This window comes from Podarcis muralis, chromosome Z (genome assembly GCF_964188315.1).
Source record: "Podarcis muralis chromosome Z, rPodMur119.hap1.1, whole genome shotgun sequence".
Taxonomy (NCBI): Eukaryota; Metazoa; Chordata; class Lepidosauria; order Squamata; family Lacertidae; genus Podarcis; species Podarcis muralis.
Window position 1 is genome coordinate 4496370 of NC_135673.1, and position 24359 is coordinate 4520728.

Here is a 24359-nt window from a genome sequence, read left to right on the forward strand (position 1 = left end):
TTAATGTTCATCTAGTTTATTGTTGCCGCAGAAGATAATTTTAAAAGTACTTTTCAAAACAGAGAGAAGATAACTATGCATGGGGGAGGGCAAAAGAGAGCTGAGCTTCGATAGTTTCTGCTTCACAGCTTTTCTCTGCCACTGCTCTCAGAGGATGAACCTGCAAAGCAGGGACAGAGAGCCTGTGGTTCTCAGGATCTTGGGATCATGCAACACTGCCATTTAACGTGAATAGCAAGCTTCCTGCACCTCCATTTATTTCCCGTTATCTATATGACATCCTCTAAATCACTGCCTTTCTGCACTTCCTCAATCTGGATTTTCTCATCTTCTGCTTTTCAGAGCATCCCTGGCATGAGAAAACTCATAAAGAGGAAGGGGAAAGTATGGGAAGGCAGTGATTTGAAGGATGTCATGTGAACAGTGGAGGGAGATTGGAGGTAAGGAAGCTTACTACCAACGTCAAACAACAATATGGATGAGCCTATTATCAGACTATGACTTGGCCCTAGTGGGAATTGTAGTCCACAACATCAGGATAGACACGCTCCCCACCCGCTGCATCTAAAGACACATTTCTCCACCTCTTGCATGCAACTGGGAATGCCTCTTCTTAAGAGCTGGTATGGGGAAACCATGCAACTCCCCTCATCCCAGAGTATTGGTCATGCTGGCTGGGGCTGATGGGAGTTGGAATCCAATAAGATCTGGAAAGAATCAGGTTTTCCACACCTGCTTCTCTTTGTGTAGGAGTCTCCCACCAGCTCTTTTCATGACTCCCTCCATTTGGCAGAGCAAATTGTTGGAGAGTGGGAATGCTAGGACAGAGCAGGACCTTTTCAGCTGTGGCCCCAGTGATACAGCTATTCTTCTCTAAAGAAGCCGGCCTCAATTGCAAACACCCTGTTTCCCATCATGATTAGCCTTTACCTTCATGAATTCCTTCAGCCCTCTTTTAAAGCTATCCAAGATAGTGGCCATCAAATCTTGTGGGAGTGAATTCAATAGTTCAACTCTGTGCTGTGTGAAAAAGTACTTTCTTTGTCTGCAGCTTCAGTGGATTTCCATGAGTTCCAGCATCGTGAGAGGAGAAATACTTTTAGTCACTTGCTTCACTCCATGTGTAATTTTATGTGCCTCTATCATGTTCCCTGTCTCCTCAGTTTATTGACCTTCCTTTCTGAAATAAAAAGCCCCAAATCATGGCAACCTCTCCTCAAAGGGGAGTGGCTCCAGCCCCTCAATTGTTTTAGTTCCGCTTTTCTGGAAGTTCCCCCATTCTACAATATCGTTTTCAGGTGTGGTGACCAGAACTGATCACCATATTCTGAGTGTTAGTGCCATAAAGACATTGTGATAGTGGCTGTCTTATTTTCTAGTCTTCTCAGAAAGAAGAGCTATAATATTTTCATTGTGGGGCGGGGGAGGAATAGGATTGAAATAATTTGCAGTTCAGGATTTTTGTTTCTGACACAAACATTATTTTTATCCTTAATGTACGGCTTGGCAGCAGTGAGACACTTGACTGTGAGAAATGCATTTAACAAAATAAACAATAATCTTACCAAATGTTAAAAGGCTGATCTATTCCCCATTCCAGTTCCTCATTTACCATAGCATGATGGGTGTGCTGAATTTTTCAACTTTCAAATTCCCAAAAATGAGGGATGCTAAAAATTTGTTACATGACTTGGCAATTCAAAAGATATTTTGGTTAAATTAATTATATTAATTTAACCAAAATATCTTTTTGCTTCGTAAATAAAATGTGTGTAAAATTGCATAGGAATAGTTAAAAATGATTGCCAGGTACTTTAACTGCATGTTAAATATTAATATAATTATGTATTTATTCATATTACTGTTGTTTAGCATTACCTGACATTTCAGAAGATAAAATTAAAATTATTTGGTTTTCTGAAAACAGTTTATGTGCTTCATCAAATGTAAACTGAGCCAGCCAAATGTTGTCAAATCACAAAAATAATAGCAGATTTGAAGTCCTCACACCCAAAGAATATCTTTAAGACCCCCTCACTGAAGACAGAATGACACGCCCTACTATAACAACCTATTATTATTATTATTATTATTATTATTATTATTATTATTATTATTATTATATATCCCATCCTTCCCCCGAAGGAGCACAGGGCTATAGCTTGGTTGAGGCCCTCTTTATCATCATTGCACATGGCACTTCTACAAAGCCAGAGAGGTTCCCTCACTGTGAGAAGCCAAGTTACAGGGAACCAGACAGAGGGCCTTCTCGGTGGTGGCACCCGCCCTGTGGAACACCCTCCCAGTAGATATCAAAGAGAAAAACAACTACCAGACTTTTAGAAGACATCTGAAGGTGGCCCTGTTTAGGGAGGCTTTTAATGTTTGATGGATTACTGTATTTTAATATATTTTTTGGAAGCCGCACAGAGTGAGGTGAGTGGGGCTGAGAGACTTCAGAGACGTGTGACTGGCCCAAGGTCACCCAGCAGCTGCAGGTGGAGGAGCGGGGAAGCGAACCCGGTTCACCAGGTTACGAGTCTACCGCTCTGAACCACTACGCCACACTGGCTCACACTGGTAAGCCTTTCTCCCAGGGAAAAGGACCGCTTGGAGGGCAGGGTGTGTATTTTTAATTGGGACTGCAGTAGATGGGGGTCAGGAGAAGGGTTGACTCCCTTTCTCACAATTCCAGCTGCACCTGCTATTTCTTCAGGAACAGGAGTGGGCACCTTTTCCCTCTCCCTGTTGGGGGCCCCGTCTGCCAGTGAGAGAGGGGCAGCATCCATGGTGTGGCACCCCACTCTCTACTTCCATACTAAGGCTTTCTCTCTCTGGCTGCCACCCACTTCCCCCCTCCTCGTCACCTGCGTAAAACAAAGCTGAGGGCCACATGAATTTAGTCTGGGGGCCATCTGCGGTTGACAAGGTACACATCCCACCCCTGTTTTCCAACAGCCAAGACGAGTGGAGCACAGCAGTGTATTTCCCAAGTAGCTGCCTCTCATGCTCAGAAAGGCCATGCACTGTCAAGTCCTTTCCATGCTCAGGTTTCTAAAATGTTTGATAATCTCTCGGAAACAGCTGAAGGGAAACAGAAGCACGGAAGGCGGTGGAGATAAGAGGAAGCAGCTGAAGGGGTGGGGAAGGAGTGGAGAGGCCCACAGAGCCACGTGACCCACACACACAGCAAACAGCCACATGGCAGCCAAGGCTGTTTTTGCTACTGAGCCCTGCAGTGAGCCTTCTTTGTCCTGGCTGAGAGTCTCAGGCAGAAAGGGGTCGCTTATTTCATTTCATTTTTTTATTTCATTTTATTGCTAAACCACGTGATGTTCAGCAATCTCTCAGCAGTGCACAAAACATAGGAACAGTTATCGTGGAAACAGATTACTGTATCGTCCCCCTCGTCTGCTTCCCAAGATCCCATTAACTCAGGGAGTAGAGAGCTTTTTATCAGGTAAACTACCTGGGATCTGAGGCATTAGAAAACGTTGCTGCCTAATCCAGGTGTACTTCTCATCACACAATGTGTCAAGCACAGAAAACATAATTGGTGAAGTAGGCCGCAACAATCCCAACACTAGTGAGGATTGCTTAAATATATATATATATATACTACTATATTTGAAATGTTTCCATCCCTCCACTTAAAAAAAATAATTCCAAAGTGTTTCCCACCTACCCATGAGAAGGACTTTCCACTCAGTGTTCAGGAAGAGGAGAACAACTCCTTGCCTCTTGACCAGAAGTTTAGAAATACGTGGCCAAGGGAAATGGAAGAGGCCCTGTACCGGCTGCTCTGCATCCTGAAGCCTCATTGCCCTTTGAAAACCACGCATGCAGGAGCCAGCACTTTGTGCAGAACCAAACAGTGACAAATATGGCTTCCGTCACAAACGTTTGAAGATCGAATTCATAGAAAATACCAAAACAACAATAGCACCATGGGTGGCCTGCCGCGGGCCTCAGCTACCCATCTGGCCACGAAGGGTGAGTGAAGACAATGTTCCTTTTCTTTGCCCAGCGGGAAAAGACGGCCTTCTCTGTGATGAAACGATGCCCACCATGGGGGGCTCTTTCATGGGTCAGGTACATCTTGCATTCATCCAGTTCGCCCTTTTCAAAGTAGTGGTAAGGCACAGTGGGCTGGCTTCTGTCTCTGCCAATCGAAGGACGACAAAAACACAGAAAATGAAAACCGGGTTGCTGCATGCTTAAAGCGGCCTGGACCACACCGTCTGACAGGTTAAGAGCTGGGCTACCATGTGGCTCCTCCTACTGTGAACCCATGTATCCTCCCATCTGCATTACTGCAATGCACTGTAAGTGGGGCTGCGCTTGAAGGAAAAGGCTGCAGCTATTGCGGAATGTGGCAGCAGCTGGGTTGCCCCTGGTCCTGAAAGCTGGTTGCCGGAGAGCTACTGGTCTAAACTCAAAGCTTGGGACTCAAGTACTTATAAGAGCGCCTTCCCCCATAGCAAGCATCTTGGACCCTGTGACTGGCAACTCTACAATTCCATGAATCTATGATTCTTTGGGGACCTCCTATCTCTGCAATTCTGTGATTCTGCAAGCAATGCAGGTACCCCTTCCCCTGCGAGGCAGGAATCTCATACATGGCAGATGGCCATTCAACCAATGCTAAAAAACCTTCAAGGAAGGAGAGTCCACACCCTCTGGAGCAGAGACATAGCGTGTTGGGGGTGGGCAGAGGGGTTGTGGCCCCAGGCGCACATTTTTGAGGAGGTGCAATCAGGCACCCCATGACAGGCATAGAGCCCTGGCAACTGAGGCGCAGCGGAAGGTGGGCTGGTCTAGTGGGCAGGTGGATGGAGACAGTGGGTGGGGAGCCTATTGGGAGTGGGCTCCGTTCATCCTCTCTGCATGCACACCCCTGGTGTGTGCCCCCACCTCAGCTACTTAATCCGCCAGAGGAGCCCAACACTTGCCCTAACATATATATGAAACTATACGAAACTGCCAGGAGAGATCATCAGGGGGTTCACCAATATGCAGATGATACTCAGCTCTAGGTAAAGGCAAAGGTACCCCTGCCCGTACGGGCCAGTCATGCCAGACTCTAGGGTTGTGCACTCATCTCACTCTATAGGCCGGGAGCCAGCGCTGTCCGCAGACACTTCCGGGTCACGTGGCTAGCGTGACAAGCTGCATCTGGCGAGCCAGCGCAGCACACGGAAACGCCGTTTACCTTCCCGCTGGTAAGCGGTCCCTATTTATCTACTTGCACCCGAAGGTGCTTTCGAACTGCTAGGTTGGCAGGAGCTGGGACTGAACGACGGGAGCGCACCCTGCTGTGGGGATTCGAACCGCCGACCATGCAATCGGCAAGCCCTAGGCACTGAGGTTTTACCCACAACGCCACCCGCGTCCCCGATACTCAGCTCTACCTCTTATTTAAATTGGAACCAGTGCAGGGGTGAACGTCCTGTGTGGGTGTCTGTAGGCTGTTGTGGGGTGGATGGCAGTCAAAAGATTGAGACTGAATCCTGACAAGACAGAAGTATTGTTTCTGGGGGATGGGGGGGTGGCAGGTGTGGGGGATTTGCTGGTCCTGAATAGGGTGACTGCTCCTAAAGGACCAGGTGTGCAGCCTAGGAATCAATATGGACTCCCCATGGAGACAAAAGGTAAATTCTATGTCCAGGGCAGCTGTCTACCACCTCCTGCTTGCAGACTGTCTTGCCAGAGTGGTGCATGCTCTGGTTATCTCCCACTTGGACTACTGAAATGCACTACCTTTGAAGGTGACTCAGAAACTACTGTAATCCAGAATGCGGCAGCTAGACTGGTGACTGGGAACAGTGTCCTGGACCATGAAACAAGGATCCTAAACGATCTTCACTGGCTCCCACTAAATTTCTGAGCACAATTCAAAGTGTTGGTGCTGACCTTTAAAGCCCTAAATGGCCTCAGCCCTGTATACCTGAAGGAGTGTCTCTAGGCCAGACATTGAGGTCCACCTCCAAAGGCCTTCTGGTGGTTCCATCACTAAAAGAAGTTACAGGGAACTAGGCAGAGGGGCTTCTTGGTGGCGGTGCCCACCCTGTGGAATGCACCCACTATCAGATGTCAAGGAGCTAGAAGACACCTGAAAGCAGCTCTGTATAGGGAAGTTTTTAATGCTTAATGTTTTGTTGTTTTTGTATATGCTGGAAGCTGCCCAGAGTGGCTGTGGCAACCCAGTCAGATGGGCAGGGTACTATTATTATGTTTATTATTATTCTTAAATAATGTGTGTGTATCTCTGCTTACATATTGTTTCATACCCCACCTCCCTGTGCCATACCTGCAATAGTTCTCGCTGACCATGCCAAAGACAAAGATCTGCTCACACAACTCCATCGCCAAAACCATTGTGAACCAGCCTGTGCTCAGGAAGGAGCCAGATTTCATCCTGTGGATTTGGGAGAGACAAGGCAAACACTAACATAGAGACAGGCAAATCTGTCAATCGCAGCTTCTCTCTGTTTCTCACTTTTCCGAATTTTTAAAAAAGTCACCATGAGAATTCATAGGGCTTTCAGTGTGGATGCATATTTCTGTGTGCAATTCTGCCTGAAATACACATTTTTTTGCAAAGCATTCCCCCCACCCAAAATGCAGCACGTTTTGTATATCATTTTGGCTAGTATTTGTTCTGCACAGAATCGTGAAGGGCTGGAGGATGACTCCTAGGCCACCAAAGCTCAAACCTAGGACTTCCTGCATGCAGGTCAGATTAGACCAATTCATGGAGGACATGGCCACCAACAGCTACTAGCCACAACGGCTAGGCTCTGTCCCCACTGTCAGAGGCAGTGTGCCCTGAACACCAATTGCTGGAATTACAAGCAGGGAGAATTGGTGTTGTGTTTATGTCCTGCTTGTGGCCTTCCCATTGGGACATTGGGTTGACCAGTGAGACAGGGTGCTGGGCTAGTGACTGTAGCTAGCCAGCAGTAAACTACACCAAGCACATTGGAGTTAACTCTTTATTAGCAAAACCAGGATCTGTCAGGCCCAATGAGCACAGCTACTCATATCCAGCAGGTCTTGCCCCCATGAAGCACTGAAGGTCCCTGCCTCCCCACAGCTGCCTAAGCCCCCTCCTCTCCGCGGATTTTCCTAAGCAATTTGAGGCTGCATCTGTGAGAAGCCCACTTCTCCTCTGCCCTCTTCATGCCTCTCCTGGTTCTGGGAGACCAGGGTGGAGGAGGGCTTGTCGCAACTGGAGGGGGAGACACTTGTGCCTCTTCACCGGCCAGACTCATCTCTGCCTCTTGGCCTCTCTCCTCTCCTGCTTCAGCTTCTGCCTCTGATTCTGCACTGCTCTCTGCTGCACACTCTCCCTTCTCACTAAACCCTGTTACCCTCTTCTGCTTCTGGCACCTCCTCCAGTCTTTCTCGGACCACTCACTGTCTTCCCACCACCAGTCCCTGGGCAAAGAATCTGAGCCTTCTTCCCTTGGTGGTTCCCCAGCTAGTTCCTCCCACCATTCCTCGGAGTCCAACCAGTCCATGACAGCTGGACATGCCCCCTTGGCTGGATCCAACGGGCTCTTCTTATATCCTTGGCAGATGTGCTTCACCATTATGGTCCCTGCCTGGTGATAACCCACTCTAGCCACCTCTCACCTGTTCTTCCCTGTCTCCAGCAGGAAGAGCTCGTCACAGTGCACCATCATCTGGTCAGTCAGCGTGTAGAGGTGCAGGCTCGGGTACATCTCCTTCACCTTTAGGAGGGTGCGGTAGACCAAGCCCACCTTCTCCCGGCTCATCAGCCTGGTGGGGCCCCAGATAACATAGATTGTGTCCCGGGACTGCTTGAAGAAATAGCTCTGGTTCCGCAAGAGCAAGGGGATGCTGGTATGAGAAACGACCCGGATAGTGCTCCTGCCACCCACATCCTCCTCGTAGCCCTGGGTGGGGGCCTGATTCATGCGCAGGACACACTCCTTCTCGTCAATCTCCTTCCCAGAACGCGAACCCAGCATCTGCCCAGAACTCGATACCACAGCACACTGGCGACATGGCACTCGGGCCAATGGCTAAAGGTAGAAGAGAATTGAGCCTGGAGGGAGCTTAGAGAAGACCAGAGGCAGTGGCTAAGGCTACCCTTGCTGCACTGCCTCCTTTTCCCCATTAAATATAGGAACCAAACCAAAAGAGAAGACAGACGTTTTAAACAAAATTGGGTTTTGCCTCTACAAAGAGCACCCTCTTTTGGAAATTCAACATGCATCTGAAAACTGGACCAAGGAAAGGGAGGGGATTCCCCCATCCAGAGTGAGGGTAACACTTCCTGATCTCACTCTGAACTGGCTTCGTGACACTGACACACAGCCAGATCTAATTGGCTGTCTGGTAATGTGGTGTCATCCTGTTCAGTGGGTGATATCCAATTGACTGGTGGCGCATTATGAGGCCAGCTTAAAAGAAAAGGAAGGAGAAAAAGGAGTCCTGCCAATTAGGCAACTAATAGCCCACAGGAAATGTGAACTGTGAGGAGGAGTAAACAGAGTAATTTTGTATGCTATTGAAGCATGATTTTCTTTTTGGTGAAAATTAAATTAATGCATCTTTACTCTGGCATTTGATATCTGAGAGAGAGATATTTCAGGACCCACCTCTCACGTCTCACCATGGCCTTTGGTTTTTATTCATCCAGGGTTTATACTGACATCCCAGTGAGAACTACGAAAACACTTCGGGCAAGCAAGGGATTGTTTTGTTTTGTTTTTAAATTTCTATACTGCTTTATATTTTTAATAAAAATCTCAAAGTGGTTTACAGCATATTAAATCAATAAAACAATAGCCGGGCAATGTTCCTCCGGCCTCATGAGGAGCCTCTTCAGTGGGGCTGGTGAGTGTGGGCCCTGCCCCCTAGGCCAGGTGGAAGGGGCCTTGCAGGGAGCGGCCTTCAGGCCTCACAGCCCACACTCACCAGCCCCACTGAAGAGGCTCCTCATGAGGCCAGAGGAACATCGCCCGGCTGTGGGGCATGGAGGAAGTCACATTTCTGAATGCTCCCCACCCCATATGTTTTGCTTTAAAAAAAAAAAAAACCCTGCAAGTAGAAAACAAGCACATAAGGGAGGAGGTAAAACCCTCCCCCTGCTTTTTGCTTATGGGGAGGGTTTCTTTTCTCTCCTCTTCATGGAGGATGAAGAGGACACCCCACAATGCAACCTGAATTGGTGCCTCTCAACTGACCAATGCCATGGTTTGACAATGGTCGCTTTCATAACTGGGAGGCTTGACTCACCTTCCCATCAGGGACGCTGATGTAACCCTCAAACTGGGCAGCTCCAGGACCAGCTGGCAGGACTCCTTCTTGCTCTTCCGGGTGACGGCAGCCAAGCCAACACAACGACAGACAGAAGTAAGGGCAAATCAAGATGTACAGGATGGAGCAGGCGCACAGGATGACCAGAGTTAAAAACAGCTGAGACTGAAGAAAAAGAGAGAGGAGAGTCTGAGCTTCCTCTTGGCAGGCAGAAAGGCAGGTGAACATCATAGCCCGAGGGCCGCATTCTCTTCTGGGCAACTTTCCAAGGGCTACATGCCAGTAGCAGGTGAGCCCAGAGGTAAAAGCGGGTGCAGCAACAACAATAATAATAATTTCATTATTTGTACCCTGTCCATCTGACTGGGTTGCCTCAGCCACTCTGGGCAAATGTTAAATTTTATGTTTGTACTATAGGCTAGTTTCTACACACTCCCCTCTCTAGTCTCTTTCCACAAAAGCAGGAGACGCCGCCAGAGTTGAAGGACATAAACACTCAAGCACAGTGCAAACAGCCTGGGGAGACGGGGCCTTGCTGAGGAGTGTGGCCCAGGGAGAGTCCCGAGGGCCAGAGAGAGGGGGGCATTTAGCCCCCAGGTGCAAGGGTCCCCATCATTGCATTAGGCAGGGAGCGGTCTTTCAACTGAACCTCCTAACAGGGACTGAACCTGGGACTCTGCACATGCAAAGGTCGCACTCTGCTGCACAGCTGGGGTCCTGCTCTGTAGAAACCCTGGCACTCTAAGGACCCTGGGAAAGCAGCGCCACATTAATTGTCCTACAGGATGCTAAAAGACACTTGCCCAAGTGCATCTTGTGGAAATGACAGCAAACAGCTTGATGGCAAACAACTTTGCTGCAGGCAACGCTGAAGAAGTCAGTTTGAACAAAGTCCACCTCACACCCCTTTTCAGAAGAGGAGCAAGTTTGAGGTCTGGCAACTCGCCAAGAAGAAGAGCATTCCAAGGGCAGATCAAGTGAGGAAACAAATATACCAGAGTTGTCCCACATATCTGCCTCTCAGGTTACTGGCAAGCCTGCAAGGGGACTGGAGAATTTCACTTCCACTTTTAGAATCAGAGAATCATAGAACTGGAGTGTTGGAAGGGATCACGAGGAACACCTAGTCCAACGCCTGCAACGGAGGGATCTTTTGCCCAAGTGGGCTAACCAAAGTTCCCTGTTGTGTCCAGACTCGGAGGGATGGGGAGAACTCTTCATTTTAAACCAATGATGGGGAACCTGTGGCCCTCCAGATGTTGCTGGACTACAACTCCCATAAGCCCTAGCAAGCACAGTCAATTGACAGGGATGATGGAAGTCAGAGGTGGTTTTAGGGTAGTGCTGCAACAATGTTGTAAAATGGAGCACAAGGGTGGGGGCGAGTCCAAATTTTACTGTCACACAGGGCACTTCTGAAATTTGAATGCCCCAAGTCTGCCATTGTGGAAGTCGTAGTTTCCCACAGAAAAACATGGTTCTCCATTTCCAGAGATATGGAGGATTTATTTTTCTTTCTAGGGAACCTTTCAGAGGCAAGCATGCCAGTGATTTTTGGGTGGGGGGCAGAAGCAAAAAGTGAGCAGAGCAATGAATGCAAATGTTTACTTTTGTATGGTAATGAGATTCTCCACATTCCCCTCTACCGTCCATGCGGACAAGTATAAGAGGCAGTGTTTGCGGACACCTCGTATCCAAGCAAAAGCAAAAGGAGGGTATGAAGTTGGGGCAGTGAGGTGTGTGGCTTGGGGAGAACCCAGGAGGCCAGGTAGAGAGGTTTGGAAGGCCCTATCGTGCCTTGGCCTATGATTCCACACACCTGGTTTAAACGATGGTTAGTTCAAACAAGCCAGGATCAAACTGTGGCTTAAGAACCACTAAGCAACATTCTGAGTTTTGACTTAATGCGGAGATGGGCTCAGTATAAAAGCAGTTGACTAGTTCACTGGGTAGAGCCTGAGACTCTTAATCTCAGGGCCACGGGTTTGAGTTGCACCTTGGGCAAAAGAGTCCTGCGTTGCAGAGGGTTGGAGTAGATGACCCTTGTGGTTTCTCCCAGCTCTGAAATTCTATGTGTCTATGAGATATTATTTTAATTAATTAATGGGTCAACCTCTTTATCTTGTCCAGGGCAATTTACAGCCAAATATTTCCAAATGTTTTACTTGCAGTCACACTAAAGAACGAGGGGCAAGCGCCACAGGCTAAGGTTTGCACACACCATGCTACAGCACAGTAATCGTCTCTGGACTCCAATTCCCATTAGCCCCAACAAGGCCCAATGGTCAATGAACCTGGGAGCTGGGGTCTAACACCACCTTCCAAAGGGCCACAGGTTAGCCACCCATGGTTTAGGCTGTTTCTGAACAGGGCATTCAACTCAGCCTTACATCGGCTGCTCTGCACCAAACCTCTGTCCCACTCAGACTTCACAGGTCTGCCGATAGTCCCACCTGCCCTTTTTTCCATGAGCTAAGTGGATGGCGATCACTGTGCTCTTAAGAGGCTTGTTTTAGATGCCATAATTGGCTTAGGCCTGCATGGCGCGAGATCTAACAGCAAAGAAGCTTAAAAGAAACAGAGCTTTGGTTTAACTGGTTGCAGGTTAAATTCCTCCCCACTCCACGCAGGTGAGCAGTGAAGTGGCCACACATGGAACAGAATTAGGTATGTGCCCACAACAGGTTTTGGGGAGCAAGATCTTAAGGTTACACTGGGTCTAAAAGAAACCACCATGGATGGGGCAGGCGCTGTAGCTCAGCAACAGAGGATCGGATTTGCATGCAGAAGTTCTCAGGTTCAATTGCTGGCATTTCCCAGTATGCCTCAAGCAATCCTCAAGCAAAGGATTCCTATGTTCCTCAAGGCCAAATGTTGCTGGACTAAAGTCCCCATCTTCAGGGGAATAGCTTCAGTGTCAGAGAATCAGCTTCGCACGCAGATGCCCCAAGTTCAGCCCTTTGCTGAGAACCACAAGGACTAGAACCTTACTTTATCTTTAGGTGAAGAACAACAGCTCAGTAGCAGAGTGTATGTTTTGCAAGCAGATGGTCCCCAGTCCAATCCCTGGCATCTCTCAGAAAGTGCTGGGAAACAATTCCTGTCTGAAATCCTGGAGAGCCCTTGCCTGCCAGCCTGTAGACAAACAATCTGACTTGACTTGAGGCAGGTTCCTCTGTTACTAAAGCGGCTGCATCTGCTGGGCAAAAGGAACCCAAGAGGCAGCGTTCTGAAAGCAGGCAACCCCCTGGGAAGGTGTGCTATGCCAGTCAAATGAGCAGAAGGCAAGGAGGCACATGAGGAATGTTAAATGGAAGGAATATTCCCATGGTGAAAGGAGCGTATGAGTGCAGACTCAGATCCCATACACACCTTCTCCCCAATTGCATACTTACAAACAACTGCATCCTTTTAAGGTCTTATCAGCCATGTATCTTCTCTGGGCCTTGAGGACAATGCCCTGGAAAAAATAAAACCGATTGTTTAAGAGACTGCTTCTTAGGACATCTCCACCACATGAAGACATTTGAAAAAGAGAGAGGAAAAGTGGAAGGAGTGCTGCAGACCATTTTTCATACTTGGATATTATCCTTTGTGCTGGGCATGGTCAGTTCAATGGAAGTGAAGTCCAATACACTTTATGGCACTGTTTGTGTCTGTATGTGTGTTCAGTGGGTGTGGTGGGAAGACTGTTTCATCAAACCTGTGAGCTTATGGCCCTCCATATTTTGTTGGACCACAATTCCTCATCATCCCTGACCATTGGCCAGGCAGGCTAGTACCCCATCCCTCCTGTGCAGGTAGAAAATGCTGCAAGACCTTCCAGGTGGGAAGGGGGAGAACAAATATCCAGGAGGACCTATGAAACTAGATTCAGGAGAAGGGGAAATGCCGCTGAGATTTGTAGGGTGGAAGGGATCCAAATACAGTCATACCTTGGGATAAATACGCTTCAGGTTGAGCGCTTTTGGGTTGTGCTCTGCGGCAACCCGGAAGTAACGGAGCGCGTTAATTCCGGGTTTTGCCACTCGCAGATGCGCAGACGGTCAAAATGAGATCACACACATGCGTGGAAGCAGTGAAATGCGACCCGCACGGACGTGCTGTCGCGTCTTACGTTCTGTTCAGGATGCGAATGGGGCTCCGGAACGGATCCCATTCGCATCCCGGGGTACCACTGTAATATGTGCAGACAGAGTCAACTAATTCTACTTTTGTCCCCATCCACCTCCCTGCTGAGACTAAGGAGGGAGGCAGTGTGGCCACCCATCCCCAAAACAGCAGTATAGTTTGTGTCTCTGCTTTGCCCCAATTTAAAACTAAGTCAGAACTTTCAGAACTTGTCATGTTGGTGACACACTTTTTAGACATGCCTCATTTCATGAGACTGTAATTTAGTTTTACTACCAAACTGGAGGTTAAACTAACCCCAGGTGGAGCACAGGCTTTGCTTGCAGAAGATTCTAGAGAGGTGTAGTATATGTGCATATGTATGTATGTATGTGTGTATGTATACACCTACACACAGGAAGCTGGTTTGTTAGGGCACACAGGGCTCTGCCTCACCACCTCAGCCTGTGCTCAGCCAGCTTTTTTGATTACAATCAGCCCCAGAGATGGCACAGACTGTCAGCTGCCTCCTCCTTAGTTTTTTTATTTAACTGCGGGTAAAATTGAAGCTAATCTGTTGGCTAACATTCCTGCAAATTATTTACTGTTAGATATGTAGGCTAGGCATCAAGTGGCACCTTAAATCTAGCCTTGCAGAATGTCTATTTGCACTACTAGATGATCCTCAGAGTCCCTTCCAGCACTTTTACGATTCTATGATTCTATTATCTCAGCTACATTGCTCTTAGAACAGTTCACTTGTCCTGGGATGCAAGAAGGAAAAGCACTCACAGTGGAAATGGTATTACTTTCTATTTTGTTCTCTTCCTGTCACTTGATCACAACAGCCTGCCTTTTTAACACCTCTCTTCAGCATCACTGATACCGTTTTATTTCAGGCTCTGTGAACTTTTGGCAATTTGGGCAGTTTCAGCTTCTGTAGTGTTGTTGGATCAGTCACAGGAGTTTTTCCTTGTCTGTGGTGGACTTTACAACTAGATTCTTGCTGCTGTGTGATTGATGGGTTGGACTTTTTGATTTCATTATTTTACTGAGTGCTTCAGGTCTGCTCTTCTTACCATACATGTTGGACTTGAGAATACTGTATTTCTATCAGGCAACTCAAAAACTGAGTTAAATAAACAAGTAAAATTTTATAAGTAATAATGAGAATAACTGACAACAATACTGTAATCAAAATAAAAAATTAAAATACTGTGGGTCCCTTCCAACTGTTAAGTCACACCCCAGTGAAGACTCACTGAAATTAAATGGCACGACTAGCTTAGATCCATTAGGGCTATTTTGAATAGGGTTTAGTTGGATACATCACAATCACACACACACACGACCATTTTTGGACAAACCACATGCCCAAATATGTAATCTTAGCCGGATACCGCGGGGGCACAGTTGATCAAAGAGGAGGAGGGCGTTCTGCACATGCTCAACAGCACATTCATCATACCTGCTCTGTACGTGAACTCAAGGAGGGGGCGGAAGCGATGGGTGGTCTTCCTTCCACACGTAAAAGCAAGACTTGGCCTGGGAGCCCTTTTGCTGCTCCGGCTTCCCCGGCTCAAATTCAGACCGCTGACTTCACGAAGCTGGACGAGAGCGGAGGCGCAAGAGGAATTGGGGCCCCCGCTGCTATCTCGGTGACTCGGTCTGGGAAGAGGAGACGTGCGCGACTCTCACAGCGCTGCAGAGGGCCGGGAGGAGAGGCGCGCATGGCCCCCGAGGGCTGCCGCTTGGCGAGGAGGTATCCTTCCCAAGGCGCGCTCTGCAACTAGACTTTGATGTGCCAAAAGGCGCGGCGGGAGGCGGAGGCGGAGGCGGCGACTGGGACTTCCCAGCCTAGCTGTTTGCTCGCGGGTTCCGAGGAACGGGCCTCGCCCGGCGTTTCGCAGCCTCAGCCGAGGTCTGCGCGCAAGGCGGCCGCACGCTCTCCAAAAGCGCAACGCTGCGCGCAACCGCTCGGCCAGCTGGTGCTCTGCTTCCTTCCTTAGCTGATTGCGACTCCGCCCTTTCCCCTCCCAGCGCCGGAGGGTTCGCGCGACCGCAGCTGTTCCCTTTCGCAGCGCGCGGGAAACAATTCCAGGCCGGTTGCCTTGTGCCGAAAAGCACCGCCTCTCCTTCCAGCTCAGGCCCGGGCCGCCGGCTCCCCGAATGATGGATAGGTTCTTAGGCTAGGGTTTCAGGAAAAGAGGGTTCTTCCTATCCCTAGCTAAAGATGTTCCACCTCGGTCCTTTGGGGTGGGGGGAACAAAATGAAAGAAAAATTGGAAGGGGGAAAGCTTGTGCTTCTGCGCCCCTTCCTAGGGGCTGCGATCCAAAACGCAACTTACAATTGGGAATCTGCCCTCGGAAATCCCTGCCCCCGAGGAAGCGCATTGCAGAGCCCTGACCCAAGAGCAAGGGCAACCTTCGGCAAGCCTCGTCGGTGCGGGTCGTTTGGCGCTGTGGCATACTAGCTCAGATCCATTAGAGCCAGTGGCTTCCTGCCAGTCCTACTTAGAACCACCACTGGGGTGGTCCTGGCTTTCAGCTTCCCCTGCCTTAGCCTCAGTGTTGCTGGGAGGGTGGGCACAAAACTTGAATTACACAGACCCTGCTTGTCGTTGGCTCTGGCGCCAGCCACTGTTGGCCCCCCTGTCTTCTGCTCTACCAGCCCCAACAGGCAGCAGCCACCAAGGCCTACAAAGCCCAAAGTGGGCAGATGTTCCTACGGTTGGAGTTACCACTCAAACTTTTGACCAGGACTGCTGTGAACATTTTTTGATCTTGATTCCGGAGATTAAGAAGGCAAAAGGAATTGAAACCTACCTAATTTATTTTATCTGGGTTTGGGAATTAATCCAATACAAAAATGTTTCCCTGTACCCGGCACATCAACACCTCTTCATATTGTGTTAAATAATATTTCCAATTTCGGAATTGAAAAGTCTTTGATTTTGATTTTAAAAAATAAAAGCAAGAAAGACAATTTTCTACCTGTGATCCCTTGGGAGATGTTTGTTGATGGTGCCACTTTCAATTACAACTGGGTATAAATTATGGGAGGAACAAGAACATCTTATAGGGAAAGGGAAGAGCATAGACCCCCCCCCCCAAGAAAAACTGGCTATGGGAGGCTCAGGAGAATCTCCAGAAAAGCACACTGTGGAGGAGAGTTTCCTGTCTCCCACTCAGTGAAGAATTCGAACTCAGGCTGCAGAGTCTACCAAAATCTTTAATGCTCAGATCAGTGTGATACATGGGCAAAATGCCGTTCAATGGCACAGCAGGTGCTACACATAGCAAAGCATTGATCCAGGAACGACATATACCCCAATTTAAGAGCTAACTCTTCTTAAGCCCCCTCCCCAATAAAATATTTGAAGGGGCTGGGACTCCCCCCAAAAAAGTTGATGGGTATTGCCATTCAAATGGGGGGGTGCGCCATGTCATGGGATTGATTATGGAGGGTGGTGCTTACTGCCCCCCCAATATTTTATTCAAGTTGGTACCCCAGCAACCCTGTTATTAGGGACTGGGGTGGGCACTAATACACATTTGTATCCACTGTATTAATGGACAGAGGGACTTTTTTATGTGCCCTTATGACCAACAATGGTGGAAGGAGCGAGCCAGATTCTAGTGAGTGAGACTGTCCCTGGCTATAGTACTGGTTTTAGCCCTCTCACTGGTCAGAGCTGAAGGAGCTAATGGGCAGAGGGAATAGGAGAGGGAGGCTGGGGGAACAGGTTTAAAATGGAAACAAAAACCAGTTTCGGTTAGATTTCTTTTCAAAACTATTGTTAATTTTTTTTTTAAGTAAGCAAAGGAATTGTAAGGCACAGAAAAATTATTATTTACCACTTTAAAAAGAGATACAAGGGAAAACGAATACAAATGAAAGAATGTGAGGGGCGAAATCAAGTTTATTTACCTTGCAACCAACAAGTCATTGGGTGTGAAAAGGAGCACAGGAAATGGTAGGTGGATATGAAGTCTGCTTCAAGCAGAGTGAAGAATAAATACAGAAAATAGAAGGCTTTTCTTTTAAAAGGCAACTGGAGAAGCCATTTCATAAAAAGAAGAATGGGGTTTCTTTTGTCAAAGTTGTTAGTTGTTTGTTTGTTTTCTATACCGCCCTATACCCAAAGGTCTCAGGGCGGTTCACATAAAATATCAAATACACAAAATCAAAACAATAACAGCCCAATAACCCCGCCCCCCCCAAGAGAGCCAGCATTTTTAAAAGGGTATAGGATATAGATCAGGTCAGGCAAAGGCCTTGTTAAAAAGGGACGTTTTTGCCTGGTGCCTAAAGTATATAGTGAAGGCGCCAGGCAAACTTCACTGGGGAGAGCATTCCACAGGTGGGGAGCCACTGCAGAGAAGGCCCCTTCTCATGTTGCCACCCTCTGGACACAGGCCTTTTCCTGTGCCATCACCACACAATAAGGTACATCTTTTGGTGGGACAGGCATCCTTGCTTTGTTCCAGCTCTTTTTTTTTTACAGACCTCACAAAGCTACCTGTGCCTGAAGCAGATCTGCTCAATTGACAAGTAAGAGGCAGTGTCAGAGCTCTTGATATATCAAGTGAACATCTGCAACATAGGAATGAGAGATACCTGCGTCTTGACTGCGCTGCTTTAGGTAACCTGCTGTTTTTGCTCCTCTGTGTCTGGAGGGGAGGGCTGCTCAAGACCCTAGTCTCTTCCAGGTACATCTCAGTGCCACAAGAAATGGAATTTTGCAAGCCTTCAGGAAACTTAACGGCAAGTGAACTTCACACTCCACAATTCAGTGATCTTTTTCAGTACAATCCTTTTGTGCTGGCCTCTCCATTTCCGTTTGCTTGATCTCTTCACAGTTCTGTCCAAGAGCCCACCACACTCAGGGGAAGCCAGCTCCTCCTGCAGAAGTCAGGTTGGTAAGAACAGCTGTGTTCCATTTCTCTAGAACTGGAGGGAATGGGCTGGCGACAAGCTAATGAGTCCAGATTGCTTTTCACAGACCAGCAGAAGGAACTTCCAGGCCCATGAATTCACACTTCAGAGGGACAAACAAAAAGGTGACTTTCAAGACTGGAACCAGCCTCTCTCTCTGTTCTGCCCTGAAAATTAATGGCAGTCAAAATGGCACTCTGTGACTTAAACACATCTAGGTGAATATCCCTAGCTTGGCAAGGGATAAAACTTTGATTGTGTTCTGTCTGCAACTTCATAACTCTTAAGGGTTTTCTTTTTCCTGAGAGAACATTCAATATTCAGAGTGTTCGCTCAGGTTTTGCTTTTCACCTTGTTGCATTGCCCCCCCCCCCCCCCCCAAAAAAGCAAAAGGCGCTGGTGGTTGGCACTCCTGGTTTCCAGGACGGGGTTCAAGTCCCTGCAGTGCCCTTTCTTACTTCCAATGCAACCTCTCTCTCTACCTCTCTATCTCTTCCTCCCTAAGAACTAAATCAAGTAAAGTGCTCCCCTGATGCATTACTGGCATGTGTCTTAAATAAGCCGTATTACATGGATGCTTCCCATTCTAGCACTCCCAGACATAGGGAACAAAATACTTCTTTTTTTATTGAAAAAAGACTGTCTCTGAATTTTGCATTGTTTAGGAAGAAACCTAAATATACAAACAAATGGATCCTATTTAGATTATGCACAATGTGGAAAAAGCCGGGATGAAAAAGAAATGGCATCACGTTCACTCATCAGCATAAGAAGAGCAGCAAATATAAGATGCTCAGGTGTCCTATTTTACAGAAGACAGTTGTCAGTTTTCAGGGCTATCAGAGGATGTGGACAGGTGACCATTCTCTGTATGAAGGTGTCCTCTATTTGAATGGCTGTGCATTCCAGGTCTGGTTGATACAGAAGGAAGAGCGGGGCACTGAAGTTGCCCATCAACAGATATCACCTTGGCAGCAGACTAAGCACAAACGCACAGGCCACAGTCTTCCCCACTACAGTGAGATGTATAATATTCCCATGTAGAATGATAGGGCAACCTAACACTTCAACCATACTCAAGGTAATATCATATATCCAGCTAAGTCATATACGGAATCACTGAAATTAATGGGTCTAGTGACTATGACTTAGTAGGATATAAACTACTTTTTAAATGTGCATCTACACACAGCGTATACAAATCGGTGCCCATTCCTTTGGCCAAGTGTCAAAGGCCACTCTAAACAAAGATGTGTCCAATTTCTGCAATTGAGAGTATCTAGGTATGCAATATTGCATGTTCAGTCAGGCCCTTTTGTTTTCTCCTGATCGTGAGGAATGCGGTTTGACCCTAAGTAAGTTTACTTCGAAGGAAGTCCGAGTGCTTCCAAAGACTTACTCCCTAGTAAGTGCACGTTGGGGTAGGGCTATAGCTCCGTTTCAGAGCGCATGCTCTGTATGCAGGAGGTTGGGTCCCAGGCATTTCCACATAAGGCTGCTAGGAAACATCCTTACAGAGCCACTGCAAGTCAGCGATACCCAGGCATTTGAAGAACTATTCAACCAGATCTTCAGGAGGTCCAGAATTGCATTTTGCAACATTTTCCACATTAGTTTGCGGAAATTTCTTTCTTACTTCGGGGCGGTATGTTGCTGAAAGGGAACGGCACACCTTCCCCTGCAGTGAGATTTTCAAATTCCAGTTATCTGGAACATGCACATTTTTGCTAATTATCTGAGGAAACATTTTATAGTAAACTGGAAGAGGAAGTGTGAGTTACTGGTGCCCCCCCACACCCCAATATGTACATATATTATATATATTGGGGAATGGAGCACCAATGACTCACACTTCCTCTTCCAATATTTATTTTAGTGCGTGTAATTCCCCTCTTTGAGAAAGTTCCAATATTACTGAATTAGAATGAAGTGCATGTGACACAAAATGTGACACTCATTTGATACCAATATTCTGGGCCTGGTTACATGACACAGAAGCAGTGGCGTAGCGTGGGGAGTGCAGGGGGGGGCCGGCCGCACCGGGCGCAACATCTGGGGGGGGGGCGCTCACACTCACAGCTCTCTGCCCCTACCTGGCTCACTCACTCTAGGGGGCGCAAATTACTTGCCTTGCCCCGGGTGCTGACAACCCACGCTACGCCACTGCACAGAAGTGCTCTGGCCTGGCCAGAGACCAACTTGGAAATTTATACATGATTCTACAAACCATCGTGTTCACCATAAATCTACAGCAGTACTCTTAAACCTCTCTGTTGTTTTACAGCTTTCTCAGAAAATCAAGCATGTGTGAAAGGTCACAGCCACGCCATACACGCGAAGCGCATTTAAAGCACACGGTCACACACCCAGAATCGTAGGAACTACAGTTTACCCCTCAGTTTCTACGGACAGCTTGTAAAGACTTTTCCTTTCCCTGACCCATAAAATTGGACCTAGTCCATTGTGCTTGAATCTCTTCCATTTTTATCTGCTCTTACATATTTTTATGCTGTTTTATGGAATGCCAAATGATATTGTTTTGGTAAAATATGCAGGGATATCTGATATGTAAAATGAACCATGGAAAGAGAAGTCAAAGATATCTTAAGGATGTAAAAGTGAGTGCTTTAAATGGTAAAACAGAAAAGTCAATAAAAATTATATACCCCTCCCCCAAATGGTTTTAAAAGGAACGACACGAGAAGACTCGGGTCTAGTGAGCTGCATCCCCTAGGACCCTCGTTTATTAAACCCAAGACAGTACAAAGTTATTCAAAGGAGCGGTTTTCTTTTGCACCTTTCCCTTTCCAATTTCCCGCCCCCGGAGGGAACCGGGCAACGCCGCCTCCCGAAGCCGAGAGCGGGGCAGGGCCTGGCCAGAGGAGGCGGGCGTCTTTCTCCGGGAGGGCGGCCGCAAAGGCCACGAGGAGGGTTAGGCCCGCCTGGCAGGCAAGGAACCGAAGCCGGGGACGACGACGCGGTCTCTCCGCCGACGCCCCCCGGCCAAGGCTCCATCCTCGCCACCGTCCCGGGGAGTCTCTCGGAGGGCAGGGCAGCCGAGTCAGGCGTCCAGAGGGCGAGGGGGGAGCAGGGGCGTCCCTTGCTGTGGGAGTGGGGGACTTCCCCCGCCACGCGCGGAGGGCGGCTCGAGCTGCACCTGTTGGAGTCCCGCCTGCCGCGCGGACCAGGAACGAGGCGGGTGGAGAGACACAACCCCGGGGCTGCCCTTTCGCATGGAGGTTTCTGCAGCAGCGCCTCTTCCTTTTGGAAGATGAAGCAGCGTGGCTGGATTAGAACCTCAGGACGCAAGGATAGCTAGTTGTTCCAGCCTCTCCCTGTGTGCAGCAAAAATGGCATAGGTCTGTCATCCGGAGGTGGCTGAGCAACCCATCTTTACTTGGTTACCCCTGGGGAGAGGAGGTTCAGTCTGCAGCAAACTTCTGTCCTCCTGCCCAGTGAGCAGGAAATAAACGCCTCAATGGATTCTAGTGATGCACCTGCACACTTGCAAGTCCTCACACCCACAAAGTCTCCGAGTCCCACCTCCTTGGCTTCCCCTTGAGTCATGGCGTGATTGCTTTTCATATTGCTTGAAAAGTGCACAGAGCTTAAAGAGGAAATTGGGAGAGTGATCCTCGCTCCCGTTAGGTTTAGGATTAAGGCTGTGTGCGCACTCTCACTCCCGTTGACTTTGAATGCAGTGCACAGAGTAAATGTGCAGATAGGTTGCTTTTCTCAATCTGGATCTAAGCTGGGGGGGGGGTTGGGGGGATGTCATCAAAGTACAGCATTTCACAAGACGGTATACAAGATAGATATGGATTGTGGCTAATGTGGTTGGAGTGCACTGGGTGCAGAATAAGTAGGAGTGTGTACACCCAGTCTAACGGCTGTCATTTTTACCTAGATCCTTTGGGATAGCAAGATTTGTGATTCGGGGGGGGGCAGAGGAGTGACTATAAGAAGCAGCACCCACCACCCACACAGATAACCGCTATTGTGCCCACAGGCCTGGAAAGCTTTGAACCTCTAGAAAAGATTGTTCTGTTTGTGGAATAGGTAAAGGGACCCCTGACCATTAGGTCCAGTCGTGGCCGACTCTGGGGTTGCGGCGCTCATCTCGCTTTATTGGCCGAGGAAGCCAGAGTACAGCTTCCGAGTCATGTGGCCAGCATGACTAAGCCGCTTCTGGCGAACCAGAACAGCGCACGGAAACGCCATTTACCTTCCCGCCGGAGCGGTACCTATTTATATACTTGCACTTTGATGTGCTTTCAACCTGCTAGGTTGGCAGGAGCAGGGACCGAGCAACAGGAGCTCACCCCGTTGTGGGGATTCGAACCGCTGACCTTCTGATTGGCAAGTCCTAGGCTCTGTGGTTTAACCCACAGTGTCACCCGCGTCCCTTTTGTTTGTGGAATACACCAGTTCTAATTCAGCAGTGTCAAAAATGTAGAAGATGGGGAGAAAAGCTCCAGCTATCACCCAGATAAGGGCACTTTTAATTGATCAGCTAATTAGTTACAGTGGTACCTCAGGTTACACACGCTTCAGGTTACATACGTTTCAGGTTACAGACCCAGAAATAGTGCTTCGAGTTAAGAACGTTGCTTCAGGATGAGAACAGAAATCGTGCTCTGGCGGTGCGGCGGCAGCAGGAGGCCCCATTAGCTTAAGTGGTGCTTCAGGTTAAGAGCAGTTTCAGGTTAAGTACGGACCTCCGGAATGAATTAAGTACTTAACCCGAGGTACTGCTAGGTTGGCAGGAGCAGGGACCGAGTAACGGGAGCTCACCCCATCGCGGGGATTCGAACCGCAGACCTTCTGATCAGCAAGTCCTAGGCTCTGTGGTTTAACCCACAGCGCCACTCGCGTCTCCTTAAGACTTTTAGGCTGGGTTTATTTCCTGAACTTTTAGGCAGTTTGTTTGTTTGTTTGTTTGTTTGTTTGTTTGTTTGTTTAAAGAAGGTCCAAATTTGTTTACTAGACTTAGATCAGGGGTCAGCAAGCTTTTTCAGCAGGGGGCCGATCCACTATCCCTCAGACCTGGGGGGGGGGGGGGCGTACTATATTTTGAAAGAAAAAAAATGAACAAATTCCTATGCCCCACAAATAACCCAGAGATGCATTTTAAATAAAAGGACACATTCTACTCATGTAAAAACACACTGATTCCTGGACTGTCTGTGGGCCGGATTTAGAAGGCGATTGGGCTGGATCCGGCCCCCGGGCCTTAGTTTGCCTACCCATGAGTTAGATCTACAGCAGGGATGGGAAACCTGTAGCCCTTGCAATGTAGTTATGATTCCTGTTCCCATCATCTCTAGCCTGGCTGGGGCTGGGAGCTAGAGTCAAACATTACCTGGAGGGCCACAGATGTTCCCAAGTCTTGTTTCAAACAAATGCACTGCTTGTTCTCCTGTCCCTGTTCTCCCTTACCCCATCCCTGATTCTTTCCCAGCTGAAAAACTTGCTATCCCATCAGCCCCAGCCAGAATGGCCAGTGAGCCAAGGATGAAGAGAATTGAAGTCCATCATCATCTGGAGGGTCACAGATTCCTCACCTCTGAAAACAGGACCTTCTGAGAACTGTCGCTGACAACTCTTTTTCTCAATTACTCCTTAATACAGTGGTTTCTTAAACTTTTTCCTTTGGCCCACACTTTCAGAATAAAAATTTGCTTGCGCAAAGTTTTTATTGATAATACATTGGAAATACAACCAGGATTGTACTCAGTATTACTTGGAGCTCTTGCTCTCATTTTGAAAAGATACCCATCCATATTCTGTGAATATATATATATATATATATATATATATATACATGGTATATATATTCTTTGTTATCAAAATACACTGAAATGTTTAAATGTTTCTTTGATGGAACCTTCCTGCTACACTTGCCATCCTCACACTTTGAGGACCATTGCCTTAACAGTTCTCAAAATTATGGAATAGTTGGAGATCCATAACTGCATGCATTAACTGTCTGCAAATATAGGAGAGCATATATTTATTG

The 24359-nt window shown here is 47.9% G+C and overlaps 1 protein-coding gene across 5 annotated transcripts; it reads right to left on the reverse strand.

Moving 5' to 3' along the window:
- Positions 1-15854, reverse strand: ST6GALNAC4 (ST6 N-acetylgalactosaminide alpha-2,6-sialyltransferase 4). 5 transcript variants are annotated; one of them, XM_028715449.2, is made up of 7 exons: positions 14870-15854; positions 12687-12751; positions 12283-12426; positions 9271-9456; positions 7639-7841; positions 6311-6418; positions 1-4162 (listed from the first exon to the last, which is right to left on the reverse strand). In XM_028715449.2, the coding sequence occupies exons 2-7, from the start codon at positions 12696-12698 to the stop codon at positions 3973-3975; spliced, it is 843 nt and encodes a 280-aa protein (XP_028571282.2). In that variant the 5' UTR covers positions 12699-12751; positions 14870-15854; the 3' UTR covers positions 1-3972. The 5 variants fall into 5 exon arrangements, with proteins under 5 accessions (XP_028571282.2, XP_028571278.2, XP_028571277.2 ...); XM_028715445.2 differs by having other exon boundaries at positions 7639-8051; positions 14881-15841; XM_028715444.2 differs by having other exon boundaries at positions 7639-8051; positions 14870-15841.
- Positions 15855-24359: the final 8505 nt, after the last annotated feature.

What these genes read in the sequence shown, in the direction of transcription:
- ST6GALNAC4 (XM_028715445.2), bottom strand. An exon ending in TCAGCGTCCCTGATGGGAAG is followed by an intron (nt 8,052 to 9,270) that starts GTGAGTCAAGCC and finishes TTCTACCTTTAG; the next exon opens with CCATTGGCCCGAGTGCCATG. An exon ending in CTGGAGACAGGGAAGAACAG is followed by an intron (nt 6,419 to 7,638) that starts GTGAGAGGTGGC and finishes CCAAATCCACAG; the next exon opens with GATGAAATCTGGCTCCTTCC.